The sequence below is a fragment of the Penicillium samsonianum genome (assembly GCF_028829775.1).
Source record: "Penicillium samsonianum strain IBT 33392 chromosome Unknown utg000005l_segment0_segment0, whole genome shotgun sequence".
In the NCBI taxonomy this organism is placed as follows: Eukaryota; Fungi; Ascomycota; class Eurotiomycetes; order Eurotiales; family Aspergillaceae; genus Penicillium; species Penicillium samsonianum.
Window position 1 is genome coordinate 1,872,547 of NW_026643263.1, and position 13,820 is coordinate 1,886,366.

General features: G+C 49.2%; 7 protein-coding genes across 7 annotated transcripts; 6 read left to right on the plus strand and 1 right to left on the minus strand.

Annotated features, from left to right (window-relative positions):
- Nucleotides 1-43: 43 nt before the first annotated feature.
- On the plus strand, nucleotides 44-595 carry N7471_009604 (uncharacterized protein; the record flags this gene model as incomplete). The annotated part of the gene is made up of 1 exon (XM_057282323.1): nucleotides 44-595. One exon carries the CDS (start codon nucleotides 44-46, stop codon nucleotides 593-595), a length of 552 nt encoding a protein of 183 aa, XP_057133206.1.
- Nucleotides 596-1,255: 660 nt separating this feature from the next.
- On the minus strand, nucleotides 1,256-1,888 carry N7471_009605 (EMI1 family protein; the record flags this gene model as incomplete). The annotated part of the gene is made up of 1 exon (XM_057282324.1): nucleotides 1,256-1,888. One exon carries the CDS (start codon nucleotides 1,886-1,888, stop codon nucleotides 1,256-1,258), a length of 633 nt encoding a protein of 210 aa, XP_057133207.1.
- A 206-nt stretch (nucleotides 1,889-2,094) lies between these two features.
- On the plus strand, nucleotides 2,095-4,686 carry yme2 (uncharacterized protein; the record flags this gene model as incomplete). The annotated part of the gene is made up of 3 exons (XM_057282325.1): nucleotides 2,095-2,281; nucleotides 2,334-4,079; nucleotides 4,130-4,686. The coding sequence occupies 3 exons, from the start codon at nucleotides 2,095-2,097 to the stop codon at nucleotides 4,684-4,686; spliced, it is 2,490 nt and encodes an 829-aa protein (XP_057133208.1).
- An 813-nt stretch (nucleotides 4,687-5,499) lies between these two features.
- N7471_009607 (uncharacterized protein) lies at nucleotides 5,500-6,960 on the plus strand (the record flags this gene model as incomplete). The annotated part of the gene is made up of 1 exon (XM_057282326.1): nucleotides 5,500-6,960. The coding sequence occupies one exon, from the start codon at nucleotides 5,500-5,502 to the stop codon at nucleotides 6,958-6,960; it is 1,461 nt and encodes a 486-aa protein (XP_057133209.1).
- Nucleotides 6,961-7,189: 229 nt separating this feature from the next.
- On the plus strand, nucleotides 7,190-9,122 carry ilv3C (putative dihydroxy-acid dehydratase; the record flags this gene model as incomplete). The annotated part of the gene is made up of 3 exons (XM_057282327.1): nucleotides 7,190-7,598; nucleotides 7,668-7,879; nucleotides 7,950-9,122. 3 exons carry the CDS (start codon nucleotides 7,190-7,192, stop codon nucleotides 9,120-9,122), a joined length of 1,794 nt encoding a protein of 597 aa, XP_057133210.1.
- Nucleotides 9,123-9,398: 276 nt separating this feature from the next.
- On the plus strand, nucleotides 9,399-12,305 carry N7471_009609 (Mcl1 family WD40 repeat domain-containing protein; the record flags this gene model as incomplete). Its single annotated transcript, XM_057282328.1, has 8 exons — nucleotides 9,399-9,438; nucleotides 9,501-9,658; nucleotides 9,713-9,864; nucleotides 9,923-10,875; nucleotides 10,925-11,059; nucleotides 11,117-11,248; nucleotides 11,305-11,600; nucleotides 11,652-12,305. 8 exons carry the CDS (start codon nucleotides 9,399-9,401, stop codon nucleotides 12,303-12,305), a joined length of 2,520 nt encoding a protein of 839 aa, XP_057133211.1.
- Nucleotides 12,306-12,503: 198 nt separating this feature from the next.
- On the plus strand, nucleotides 12,504-13,604 carry N7471_009610 (uncharacterized protein; the record flags this gene model as incomplete). The annotated part of the gene is made up of 2 exons (XM_057282329.1): nucleotides 12,504-12,811; nucleotides 12,871-13,604. Exons 1-2 carry the CDS (start codon nucleotides 12,547-12,549, stop codon nucleotides 13,602-13,604), a joined length of 999 nt encoding a protein of 332 aa, XP_057133212.1. The 5' UTR covers nucleotides 12,504-12,546.
- Between the last annotated feature and the right edge of the window lie 216 nt (nucleotides 13,605-13,820).

Below are 13,820 nucleotides of genomic sequence, written 5' to 3' on the forward strand. Positions count from 1 at the left end.
GCTTACCTATTTCACAGATTCACAGGTCCTAGCCATCGCAACCATGGGCAACGAAGCCAACAAGACAACCGAGGCTGCGAGCGATCTCAATCCAAACGGCTTCATCACTGACCGCGAGGTCGACGGCGAGCGACGTTCCATCCGCCACTATAATGATGGTCGAGTATCGGGGCGCGGTAGGAGTGTCGAGGGTAGCCTACGAACAAAGATGCACAAGAACCCCACAGGGACCGGAGGTCGTGCCAGGCCTCTCACCTCCCATCCCGGGAACCTGGGCGGTCGATCTACTCCTGTTGCGTCCGGTTCATCTGATATCGCTGATATCACTGCCGCCATGGCCAAGCTCACTGTTGACCATCCCACTAGCCCTAAGGTAAAGAGACTCAGCAAAAAGTTGAACCTCGATGCCGATCCGAGGATTGAGACTGTAACTCTGCGAAAGGTCACTCCTTCATCTACGGCTAGTGTGGTCTCCTCTACGTGCAGCACGGGCAGCAATAGTTCTGTCAATGCTAGGATAGCGGAAATTGAAGATCGAGTAAGGAAGCACATTAAGACACGGCTCCAGTCTATAAAGGAGGAAGATGCACAGTAATAAAAGAACGAAGTTTGGATTGGGCAACTAGAGAATTGGAGAACATCACCTTGGTTACCTATCTTCCATTGAATTGCTGGATGCTAACTTGTCGAATTATTCTTAACAATAGGTCTTCCAAGCTTGCTCCACAGTTGAGCTTTTATATGCACGACGGCTACTCACAGCTACCCAGTCTATGCCCAATGCTATGAAAGAATATGAGGTAAGTATGGTTTGGGTTTCCTTTTTGATGTCCCGAGACATATCTATTGTGTCTACGGGCTAGTTATGAGCTCTTCGCTACCTCTTTCTTCTAATTTTTAGGTCATTCATTTATACGGCGTTTTTCAAGCATCCCTTGGGACGTTTTGACTCAATCAATCTACTTCAGCATTATTCAAATGTTCTCTCCCTTCAGTAATTTTATAGATCTTGGGGCATAGTTATAGAACCCACGTAAAGACATATCTGAGGAATTCCGAGCAGATAATACCATACAGTGTAACAAGAAACAGCTCTAAAGCGCTATATGCGGATCCGCAGGGTCCTCCATATGACCATCGAACAAACGCCGATACACAGAGGAAATGGAGAGTATCATATTATACATGAGTAAATGAAACAAAAGGGTGTATATCTACATATCGTAACAAGAAGAGAAGAGAGAAACAAGGGATATCATGAAACCGTCTGTTCCGCCTGTTGTTTCGCTGCTTCATCTTCAGCCTTCATCTCCTGCCACATTGCGGCAAAATCTCCCTTGAACGAGTCTTTGGCTGGGTCTAGCCGCACATCCCAGACATCCTCACTGCTGGGGCCTGTCTTGTACTTAATCGATTTCTTCCGGTTGTGGTCTCGGATCTCTCTCCTGCGCAAATCTTCCGGCCAAGTTCGTGTCTTCATACACAGCCATAGATTATCCCAGTGATCGCTGCATGACCGTAGTTCTCCATATCGATAAACATTCACAAATTGGCCTCCGAAAGACTGACAGAAGAAAGCGTAGTCGAAGGCATTGCGGCAGGACATGGTATCTTGGTAGAGGGACTCGGGAGAGATGGGTGATGAAGGTGTTTGCGATTCTGGCGATGGATTGCCATCGGGGGTAAGCCCAGTTCGTTTTGAGAGCGACGCATCCTCAGCTCTAAGATCGGCCAGGATTTGGTTGAATTCCAAGTCGGCTTGTTCGTCGGGAGTCAAGGTCTTCGGTGGTGCATTCTGTTTTGCTGGTTCTGTAGGAATTGTGGATGGAATATCCTTGGGAATATCCTTGGAAACATCCTTAGGACTTGATCCCCACAGCCAGCCCATTTTGTTTTGCGAAAGAAAAGAATTGGTGGATCTATCGCGACAACTTGAAATCGCGAGGTTATCTTTTTCGCGGTAATCAAGATGTCATGTGACTCAGATAACCAGTCACGGACCGACGTCATTAATTTGGCAAGTCGATTCACACTACTTGATCGCTCTTGCAAGCTTTTTTCTTCTTCTTTATTCGGTATGTCTCTGTGAGCAGAATGAGATCGACACCCTTATCAAAAGGTCCGTTGGCCCTTTGGTCTCCGACACGCTCTCATATTAGCGCCAGTGCGTCCCGGGGGTGGAGACCTCCGCCTTGGGGACGCTCGACGATACGATGCACATCTTCTATCAAGTCGGGGCATATTTCAGTAGGAGAAAACGAAGGGATTATCTATGTCAATAGTGAGCGCTGATTTATTGCAAACCATCATGTCTACCCTCTAACTAGCTCTAGATATATTTCCGCACCGATTACAATGGCTGCTGCGGGGACCCCTCAGCCATATCCAGCCTCTCGAGGGGTTTTTGGCACGAGTCAACAACCCAGGACTAGCGGCAGCTGACCCGACTCGTATTGTTCAACGAGCTTTGCCCAGAGACCTAGATCTGGAGATCAAAGATGTCGTAACAAGGTACAAAGAGGGAGGCGCATTCGTGAAGTATGCGCTCAAGTCAGACATCAGCAATGAAAGTATCCAAAATGCAATCAAGGAGCATTTGAAAACCAATCCCATTAAGCCTTGGTTCAATCCGATCCTCAAAGTCGATGCAGACCTTGTTCGCGGAACGCCGTGGATCGAAGACCTCTATCGAATCCCAAGCCAGACCCTAAAGGTGGAATTCTTGCCAACGTCCCCAGATAACTCAGCGGCCGAATTAACCCAAGAGTCCCTATACTCAATGTTTCGACCTTACGGCAAACTTCTGGACATCCAAACACAGCCCTCGGATTCGAAGGTCGAACCACGATATGCAGTTCTGCGATTCGAGCGCCCTCGGTTCGCCGTGATGGCAAGAAACTGCATGCACGGATTTATTGTCTCCGAAGAAGCAGGGGGTGGCAAGTCCGGTACAAGGTTCAAGATCAACTACGAGCGCAAGATCAAGCTGTTTATGATCAAGGATTGGATTTTGAACCATCCGAGACTGGTGATTCCTGCTATAGCTGCTCTGATAGCTACTATTACGGTTATCATATTCGATCCAATTCGCACGTTCTTCATCACGCTCAAAATCAAGTCGTCGCTCCAGAGTGAAGAGAATCCAGTGCTGCAGTGGGTTCGCAAACAAGCCAGCAAAGCGAGCATGTTCTCATTTGGGAAGCGAAAGTCGGACCCGCGAGGTCTAGCGGCTATCTGGGAAGATCGACAAACAGAGATTGCGCAATTGCGAGCCTGGTTAACGGAGACAGCCGAGACCTTCATTATTATCCATGGTCCCCGGGGCTCAGGGAAACGCGAGTTGGTTTTGGAACAAGCTCTGAAAGAGCACAAGTATAAGGTCATCATTGACTGCAAGCAAATTCAAGATGCTCGGGGTGATACATCCAAGATCTCACGAGCAGCCGCTCAGGTCGGCTACCGGCCGATCTTCTCTTGGATGAACAGCATCAGCAGCTTCATTGATCTTGCTGCACAGGGAATGATTGGCACCAAGGCTGGCTTCTCCGAGACACTAGATGCGCAGTTGAGCAAGATCTGGCAGAATACTGGTGTCGCTATGAAGCGAGTCGCCTTGGAAGGTAGACGAAAGGACGACAAGGACTTCAACATGTCCGAAGATGAATACCTGGAGGCTCATCCGGAGGTGAGACCTGTCGTTGTAATTGAAAATTTCCTCTATGACGCGGGCGACAGTGTCGTGCTCGACAAACTTACTGAATGGGCGGCTGGTCTGACATCCGCAAACATCGCCCATGTCATCTTCTTGACGACTGATGCCTCTTTTGCAAAGCCATTGAGCAAAGCCATGCCTAATCAAGTGTTCCGCACAATTGCTTTGGGTGACTGCTCGCTCGAAGTTGGTCGTCGTTTCGTGTTGAGCCATCTGAATGCAGAGGCAGGCGGTGGTGACGATGAACAGAATGCAAGGCGCAAAGAGACGCTTCGTGGCTTGGATTATTGTATCAAGGTGCTGGGTGGTCGAGTTACTGACTTGGAGTTCATGGCTCATCGAATTGAGGCCGGAGAGACCCCTGAAGGTAAGTCTATCTTTTATTCTACCTCGAGAATTTTATTCACTAGTGTATAGCTGCCGTGGACCGTATTATCGAACAGTCGGCGTCTGAAATTCTGAAGATCTTCATCATCGGAACAGATTCGATTGCACCTCAATGGACCCGTGAACAGGCGTGGCATCTGATCAAGTCTATAGCCCACTCCAAGGATGGAAGCCTGTTGTACAACAAAGTCCTCCTCGACGATATATTCAAGGACAACGGCGAGGCCACTCTCCGGGCACTAGAGCAAGCAGAGCTCGTCTCCATCGGAACCGACAAAGGATTCCCACGATACGTCAAGCCGGGCAAACCTGTGTATCACGCTGCTTTCCAACGTCTAGTTGCGAACAAGACCCTGCAGGGCCGCCTTGATCTGTTAATTCTCTCACAACTCATCGGCAACGAGAATTCAAGTATCACGAAGTATGAGGAGGAGCTGCAGGTTCTTGGATCGCTGCCAAAACACCCCTGGGAGCTAACATCGCGGATCGAGTGGCTTCTTCGCAAAGTTCACGGATCGCAATCGAAGATTCTCAAGTATGAGAGTGAAAGTGCTGCCTTGTCAAAGTTTTTGCAGAAGGAGAATTGAGCTTTTAGCCACTACTATATCAATCTCATCTCAATACCACTCCATTATTGATAACACTATGGTACTGGATCCAGTCCTTTCTTTGCTTGACTCTTGTTTTATGACTTCAAATTTATCCTGGGTATAGATCTGTTGTCGGTCTGAGAGAAGTATAAACGCGAACCAAGTAATATCAACATTGATCCGATTATTCACATTATAATCTGAGAATTTCCCATCATTATATAGAAAGAAATCAAAATCTGATTTGAAAATATTGAAAATCAATAAAAATCAACAAAAATAGAAACGACTTTGAGCTTAGTAAGCCAGAAAAAGACCCCGGCCTCCGCTTGCCATCGTGTCCCTTCACCCTTCATCTGGATATATTAATTGAAATTCTCTGGAATCAATTCAAATTGTCTGTCATACCCTATTATCTACCTCGAGCCCTTGAGTGGGTGCTGGCGCTGTAAAACCGTGTTATCTTGCATAGCAAGGTTTGTTTTGGGCATTGATTCGACCACAATGGAGAGGTACGAAACCTTGGGTCTTATACAGGCCATCCGTGAGAGATATTTCGGTGTAAATTGGTCAACGGTTTTTGCTGTTGTGGTGTTCGTATGCATCGCAACACGGATTATCTCGGGGCTTCAAAGTCGACGTGATCGAGACCCGTCAAAATCACAGGTGCGACTAGCACCTTATTGGTTTCCCTGGATTGGACATGGCCCTGCCTTCCTATGGAATCATGTTACCTTCTTTACAAGAACCCGGTTGGTCTTTCACTATATTGCCATCCTCCGCGCCTGCTAATGGGATTATAGAGAATCTATGAATGAGCCTGTCTTCGGCATTTACATTCGCGGTGTGAAGCATAATGCTGTAGCTTCTCCATCTATGATGAAGACTGTTTTCTCTGCCAAAGCTGCCACGTCACGCAACCAGGTGCTCGATCAGGCTCTGCAAAACGTCTTTGGCGACCGCAGCCTCATCCGCAATCTGGATTTAGATCGTAATCAAGGACTTAGCGACAAGGCTTCTACCATTCTCAACGAAGAGGTTTTTGTCACTGAATCTTCATCAACTATTATCCGTTTGGTGCAGCGCGACATGCCGAATCTGGTGAGCTTCTGCCGGAGCATTGTTGACCAATACCCCTGGGAGCGTGGAACCAGTGGAGTTGAACTTCCCGATGGAGGAGACCAGACAGTTTGCGAAGCCAATTTGTTTGCACTCGTGAGCAATTTCATTGGTCACGTCACTTCTACTTTCCTGATGGGTGAGGCATTCGTGGAGAATTTCCCTAATCTCTCAGAAGACCTTGGAAGAATCGACGATTGCTTTGTGACATTGTTCACTGGCACTCCTCGCTGGGCCCCTCATCCAGCGGCTTCAGCAGGGCATGCGGCGAGTGATCGGCTTCGCCATATTTTCTCGATCTTTCACCGAGCTTTTACTGCTTGGGACGATGGGATTGACGCCGGAATTGAACTGCGTGATCTTGACGATGTCTCTGAACTGGTCCAAGATAGGATGCGGACTTTCCGAAAATTGGAGCTATCTCCAGGCGCTAGTGCTGCAGGGCACTTGTCTCTGTATTATGATCTGATCGAACACACGACCAAGATCACTTTTTGGACAATTACTCATCTCTTTGCCGAACCTTCACTTCTCGATCAAGTCCGCAAAGAGATCGCCTCTTACGTGGTGGCTTCTAGACCAACTCGCGAGGAAACGGGTTTCCCCTTCGATGAACCTCCTCGTCTCTCTCTGAATATTGAAAAAGTGCTCACATCTTGCCCGCTGTTCAAAGCGTGTTACTACGAGACTGTGCGCCTTCATTCAGCAGGAATTTCATTCAAGAAGCTGGCGTCTGATGTGACACTTTCCGAGTCGACAGAAGAAGCCGCCTATGGTCTGACGGAGCCCCGTACATACAAGATTGCAAAGGGCGAAGATATCGTTGTGCCCCATGGTGCCTATCACCACGATGCTCGATACTTCTCAAACCCGGAGCAATATGATCCCCTACGATTTCTCGTGACTGATCCTGCAACGGGAAAACAACGGGCTGATCCAACCATCCTTGCTCCCTTTGCGGAGGGGTTGTATGGGTCGACAAACAATGGCTTCACCGAGCGAGCTATCTTGACTTTCACTGCTGGCATTGTGGCATTGTGGGATATTGAGCCCACAAGTGGTAAATTCCTCTCAGTTCCAGGACACAAGACTAGCTGGGGCGCTTTCCGACCGACTAAGGAGCTGCGGGTGAAGATGAAGTTGAGGGTATAGATTGCATTGGAGCATCGGATGGCATTTTATTATAGAGAGCCTTATAAAATTTACATTTACTCTAATTCTATATAAGACGACATATATACTCGGCTCGGATAAATATCCGGATCGGCCTTGCACCGATGACTCCATCCACTAAGGGGAGGGGGATATATAAGTCACCTAATTAAGGCTATACAAATTAGTTCTTCGATAGTTCCTAAATTCCTCTACTATTCAAATCGAAATGGACGAACAGGATCCCAACAAAGACTACGATCTCACAACCCCAATCACTTCCACATCTGGACTTCGCCAGGGTCTAACATCCTATGGAGATCCCCATTTCTCTCTCTTTCTCCGCAAAGTGTTTATCAAGGCACTAGGATATTCAGAAGATGCGCTTTCACGTCCAATCGTGGGTATTATCAACACTTTCTCGGGGTTCAATCCCTGCCATGCCAATGTGCCCCAGCTCATTGAGGCTGCCAAGCGCGGTGTGCAACTCAATGGGGGACTAGCAATAGAATTTCCTACCATTAGTGTTGCCGAATCATTCTCGCATCCGACCAGCATGTTCTTGCGCAATCTTATGAGCATGGATACCGAGGAGATGATCCGGGCCCAGCCGTTGGATGCTTGTATAATGATCGGGGGTGAGTTCCAATCGTTTTATTTTTGCATTGTTTTCCTGTTATGTGAGAATAGCCGCTAAACGAATTTAGGGTGTGATAAAACTGTTCCTGCTCAATTGATGGGTGGCATCTCTGCCAACAAGCCAATCCTACCACTGATTACCGGTCCAATGCTGCCAGGGAGCCACCGCGGCCAGCGTATTGGAGCCTGCACTGATTGCCGAAACAATTGGGCAGCTTTTCGAGCGGGTGAAATTGACGTGGAGGAAATCTCGGCCATCAACGAAGAGCTTGCTCCAACGGTATGTGTAGATGCCCTCCCATCAGATACAAGGCCATTTAGTTCGCTAATCACAATGGTTACTCGTTCAGATAGGAACATGCGGTGTCATGGGAACTGCTAGTACAATGGCTTGTGTGACTGCGGCGTTGGGAATGATGCCGCTCCGGGGCGCAACTGCACCAGCAGTATCGTCCGCGAGACTGCGAATTGCCGAGGAGACTGGCGCAAATGCAGTTGCAATTGCAAAGTCTAAGAGAAAGCCACAAGAAATCTTGACAAAGGAATCATTCTGGAATGCCATCACCGTGCTCCAGGCTATCGGGGGTTCAACAAATGCCGTCGTTCATCTGCTCGCCATTGCAAATAGGCATCCAGAACTGCAGGGAGTCATCACTCTAGATACTATTGAGGAGATTGGCCGCAAAACCCCACTGTTAATTGATCTCAAGCCGAGTGGAGATAACTATATGAATGATTTCCACAATGCAGGAGGCATGATGGCGCTGTTGCAGGTGCTTCGACCCCTGCTCCATTTATCTGCTATGACAGTTACTGGGCAAACGCTGGGTGAGGTTCTCGATGCGTCCCAATCCAAGCGACTTTCCTTTGCGCAACAGATTATTCGGCCAATGTCAGACCCCTTGTTCCCCGGGTCATCCCTGGCTGTTCTGCGTGGCAATCTTGCCCCAGACGGAGCGGTACTTAAAGCCTCGGCTTCAAAGTATCGGCACTTACTCTCTCACACTGGACCGGCTGTAGTATTTGAGAATTCGGCTGACCTTGCTCAGCGGATCGATGATCCAAACCTTTTTGTGACGAAGGATAGTGTGCTGGTCCTGAAAAACATTGGTCCGGTTGGCAATCCAGGTATGCCAGAGGCTGGTCTTATACCGATTCCAAAGAAGCTAGCAGAGGCGGGGGTTAAGGATATGCTACGACTTTCGGATGGTCGAATGTCAGGGACCGCGGGCGGAACCATTATCCTCCATATCTCGCCTGAAGCTGCGCTGCCAGAGTCACCATTTGGGGTGGTGGAGACCGGTGACTTGATTATTTGCGATATCGAGGCTAGGAAGTTGCACTTGGAAATTTCCGAGGCAGTATTGCAGACTCGAATCGAGAAACGCAGACATAGTCTTGTAGGAGAAACACAGGCAAGAAGGCAGAGGAGAGGCTACCGCGGGTTGTATGAGCGATCGGTGAATCAAGCACAAGAGGGAGCAGACTTTGATTTCTTAACGGCTGGAGGTGCCAGCACATAGAATTTATTTCATATACAAATTCAATATTCAACAATATGACCTTCGATCCATCGAACCTTGAAATGTCTGGAAGATATGGGGCCCTTACCCTGAGCCCTGAGCCCTATCATATTACCCAATCAGGTTAAATCAATTAAGGCGCGTACCTAGGTAGCGCGAACGCGTCTGACCTTGTAGATCCCTGGCCATTTGCGATCCACCAGATTAAGATTGAACGATGCTCCAGACTTTCTAATTGAAACTTGATTGAATTATCTACGTCAGGCCTCGTTTGCAATGAGTTTCGATCCTCTCCGCCCGCGGGGGCGCCCAGCCCGTAAGTCATGCTGATGACTTTGGGAAACTACAATAGTTACTGACAACGCGGCATTCACATAGACACACCTGGCGCAACGATACTGGCCTACACACCTGACGGACGACGGATTATTACTGGTGGCTCCAACTCGGCAATTCGTATCTATACGGTCGGCGAAGATGGAGAGCCCAAGACCATCGACGAAGGTGTTGACGCGCATTTCGGCATTGGTGCTACGGTATGTTGGAACAGAAGACCCAGGATCCGCCGAAGGAACTGACAGGATTGCTAGAATCGGTCTTTCATCATGGGTGCCGAGGATGGGACAGTCTGGAAGTACGACATTATGTCGGGCAAGATGCAAAACTTGCTTGTACGTTGTGCTTTGCCAGTCAGGGACATTGCAGTGACGAGAGACGGGGAATGGGTGGCGGTAGCAAGCGAGTAAGTCTTGCATGGATTGTGCCAGACAGGGGATTGGATGCTAACATTGGTGGGCTAGTGAACTCACAGTCAAGATTGTGAAAGTCGACGACATGACGCAAGTCAAATATCTTCGGGAACAGTCCAAGGGAACGAAGCATGTCACATTTGATCCCAGTGGCCGATATGCGACAGTATCCGGAACAGATGGAATTCTATATGTATACTCCATGCACGAAGAGGAGCCGGAGCTAGTCCGCAAACTCGATGGAGTGATTCGACGACTGGAGCCAGACGCCGAGGCGACATCGAGAGCAGTGTGGCATCCCGATGGTACTGCATTTGCTTCTGCGGAAGCGACCAGAGATATCTCTATTTACTCAACCTCGGAATGGAAGAAAGAGAAAACATTTACTGGCGGCCATACCGGCGACATCACGGCCTTGAGCTGGGCCCCGAACGGATCTCTTCTGGCGTCTACAGCGGCAGATGGATATATTGTGCTATGGGAGGCGAAGACACAAAAGATCTTGCAGCGATACGAGTTTGGAAATGTCGTGAACCTATCCTGGCACCCGACCAAGAACTCACTTTCATTCACGACTTCAGACGGAGAGCTTTTCATCTACGATAACTTTGTGCCGAAGGATCACGAGTCTCTGCTGCAGAAACCGCTGCAGGCTGCTCCCATCTTGCCCGGGCCTCTAGGTGAGATCTCCAACAATGTTGGGCGAACCACACTGGCGGAGCGTTCCAAAGAGGCCATCCAGCGAGCGGCGAGAAGAGGAACCCCAGACTCGCTGGATGATATCCTTGGTGGAGATGACCAGATGATGGATTTTGTTGAGGATGATGATGGGGCTGGCTATGCAGATGAAGAGTTAAATCTGTATGGCAAGCGGCCACACGATGATCTCGACGATGTCGGCGGCACTAGTAACAAGCGCCTTTACTCTGGCTCTGAGAAGCCCAAGGCCCATCCGCCTCTTCAACCCGGTAGCACGCCTTGGGCTGGAAGTAGGAGATATCTTTGTATGTTCTTGTTCCAACTTCATTGAACTGGATTTGCTAACTTGGCTAGGCCTGAACTTGACGGGAGCTGTCTGGACGGTGGACCAGGAGACACATCACACTGTTACTGTGGAATTCTATGACCGAGAAGCTCATCGAGATTTCCACTTCACTGATCCATATATGTACGACAAGGCTTGTCTGAGTGAGTTTTCCGCTTATCCTGTCTTTTTGTGTTGGAATTTTGCCTGATCTGGTATAGATGACAACGGAACACTTTTTGCCAATAATCCTTCGGATGGTAGTCCAGCCACTATTTTCTACCGGCCACACGAGACGTGGACTGCGCGAGCGGACTGGCGGACTGAATTGCCCGAGGGAGAACAAATTCGAGGTAAGACTTCAAAGGACTATACTCAATCTAATTATCCTACTGATGCTCGTTATCAGCTCTCGCACTCAGCGATTCATACATTGTCGCTGTGACATCAAAGGACTATGTTCGAGTGTACACTCTCTTTGGAACTCCTTTCAAGGTGTATCGACAGAAGAGCCAAGCCGTGACTTGCGCGGCCTGGCGCGACTACATTATGAGTATCGGAAACGGCCCTATAGGGATTGATGGCCACGCGACCTTACGATACACGGTGGAGAATGTCAAGCGCGACGAGATTTGCCAAAACGAAGACACTGTCGCCCTTCCGGAAGGGGCTTCACTACAGAGTGTTTTCTTCTCTGATAATGGGGTAAGCGCCATCAAACAGAAGGGTTGGCTATGGAATTAACCATGTTCTTAGGATCCTTGTATCTACGACTCGACTGGCGTCCTACTAGTTTTGCAACACTGGCGCATACCCGGCCAAGCCCGATGGGTACCACTTCTGGATACGAAGCAAATGGCACGTCTCGCAGGAGGGCGGAAAGAAGAAACATACTGGCCAGTGGCTGTTGCACAAGACAAGTTCCACTGTATCATTCTCAAGGGTGGCGACAAGAACCCTTACTTCCCACGGCCGCTGCTCAGTGAATTCGACTTCCAGATCCCGGTTGCCAGTGCTCTTCCGAAGGATTCAAACGAACCCGAAGACACGGCAGCCGAGGGTGCCCGTTTCGAGGAATCATTCGTACGTGGAAACGTACTTTTGTCCCTCTTCCGCGATCTTCTCTCGTCGACCAATGCGACGGCAAGCCAGCGCTCTGACTTGGCGCGGAGGGAGCTCGACTTGGATAAGAACTTGCTGCAAATGCTGGCCATTGAATGCAGAGAGGGCGAGGAGCGTGGTATGAAGGCGCTACAGCTGGTCGCCTTGATGACGGACCGCAACGGTAAAATGCTTGAGGCGGCCGCAAAGATTGCACAGCGTTATGGACGTGGTGTCCTAGAGGACAAGATCCGCGATCTGGCTGAACGACGTGTCATGGGAATGGGAGACGATGATGAACTGGCTTGAGGATGGGATTCTTAATAATACTTTTAACATACCGGAATTCAGACCTGTAGACCTGTAGACCTATTAAACTGTTAAACTGGCATAAATAATAAAATTGTATACCAGAGCATCGTGATTGGCTCCCGCAACGTCATTTTCCCCGTCCCCTGACTCCGCGACTCCGAGCCGAGTAACTTCAACCTTCAACTTATCTACATGGCTTGACAACATACTAAAAAACAGACTGCTTTTGAAATGCAGAATGCCGAAGCTGGTCTCTCTGCGCACGTCTCTTCCCGGTCAGCCGAAGAGCCCTGTCTCTGGCCGGCTTTTTGCTTCAGTTTCACGACAGCGACTGGCGCAACTTCGTCATGGCCTTCTCAATGAGCCCTGGCTACCCCCAGCTTCAGCTACACCTCTCCCAATCACATACTTCTCCCCGGCTTGGGTGCGGAGGGAACACGTGGAAGGCCCTCGGAGAACCGATCACAAACCGCCAGATGAAAGAACCTTGAAGCTCGGAAAGAGTGTGTACTCGCTATTCCCTCATTCATTTCCCAATAGGCCGTCTAACTAACGATTAAAGCTTTACGAACCCTCTCACCCCTCTTACCGACCATCTTGTACAACACCTTACCCACCGAAATTCTCGCCCCGAGTGTGAACCTTCACCTATTCCCATCCACACATCCACACCTCCCCACTGTCAAAGGACGCACACTCTATCGCGCAGCACTATGGACTGTCCCGGTAGCATGGAGTAGTGTACCATTAGTCGGCAATGTGAAATTGCAAATCCTCAGCGAAAGGATCGTACGCGCCGGGACGCTGCTCGACCCCACGCATCACGGCGCCCACCACGACTGCGGCGATGAACGCCTGCTGGTACGATGGAAAACCGAGCCACGAACAGACAGCCGCCCCTTCCATGGCCCAGCCTCTTCGAATACCAATTCTACAGACTCCTCGAAAACTGCCCTATCCTCACAAAATAGCCATCTTTCGGCTTCCACAAATGGGACCAACAAAGGCTTGAGCGTCCTTCTCGGTGGTGAAGAACCTATTTTCAAGCTGTCAAAAGAAGAGCAATTCACCGGTATCTTTATCTTCTCTTTCGATGAGGAGGGTCGCATCCTGACACATACTATCGAGCATGCCGATGAAGCAGACGGCTGGGACCGGACTGCTAAGTTCGTGACTCTCACTGACTGGCTCATTGGCAAAGCGCGTGGCTCGTTGGACCCGGCTATCAATACTGGACTTGCCATGGCGACTGGTCAAAATCATGGGTTTGCTTCTGGCAGTGGCCGGAGATCGTGACTGCACTCATATTCGATCATACCTCGAGCGGATCTCTCATTAAATGAAAAATCCCGAAGGTAATGAACTAACGTACAATGAGCGCTGTGTTCGTGTATTATTTTTCAACTTTCTGCTGTAATGTATTTTGTTTTTTTGTTTCAAACATCTTTTGATTCAAGGCGCAACGGCGTCTGGTTATGAGTGTCGAAGGATGGGCTGTTTTGACATTGAACT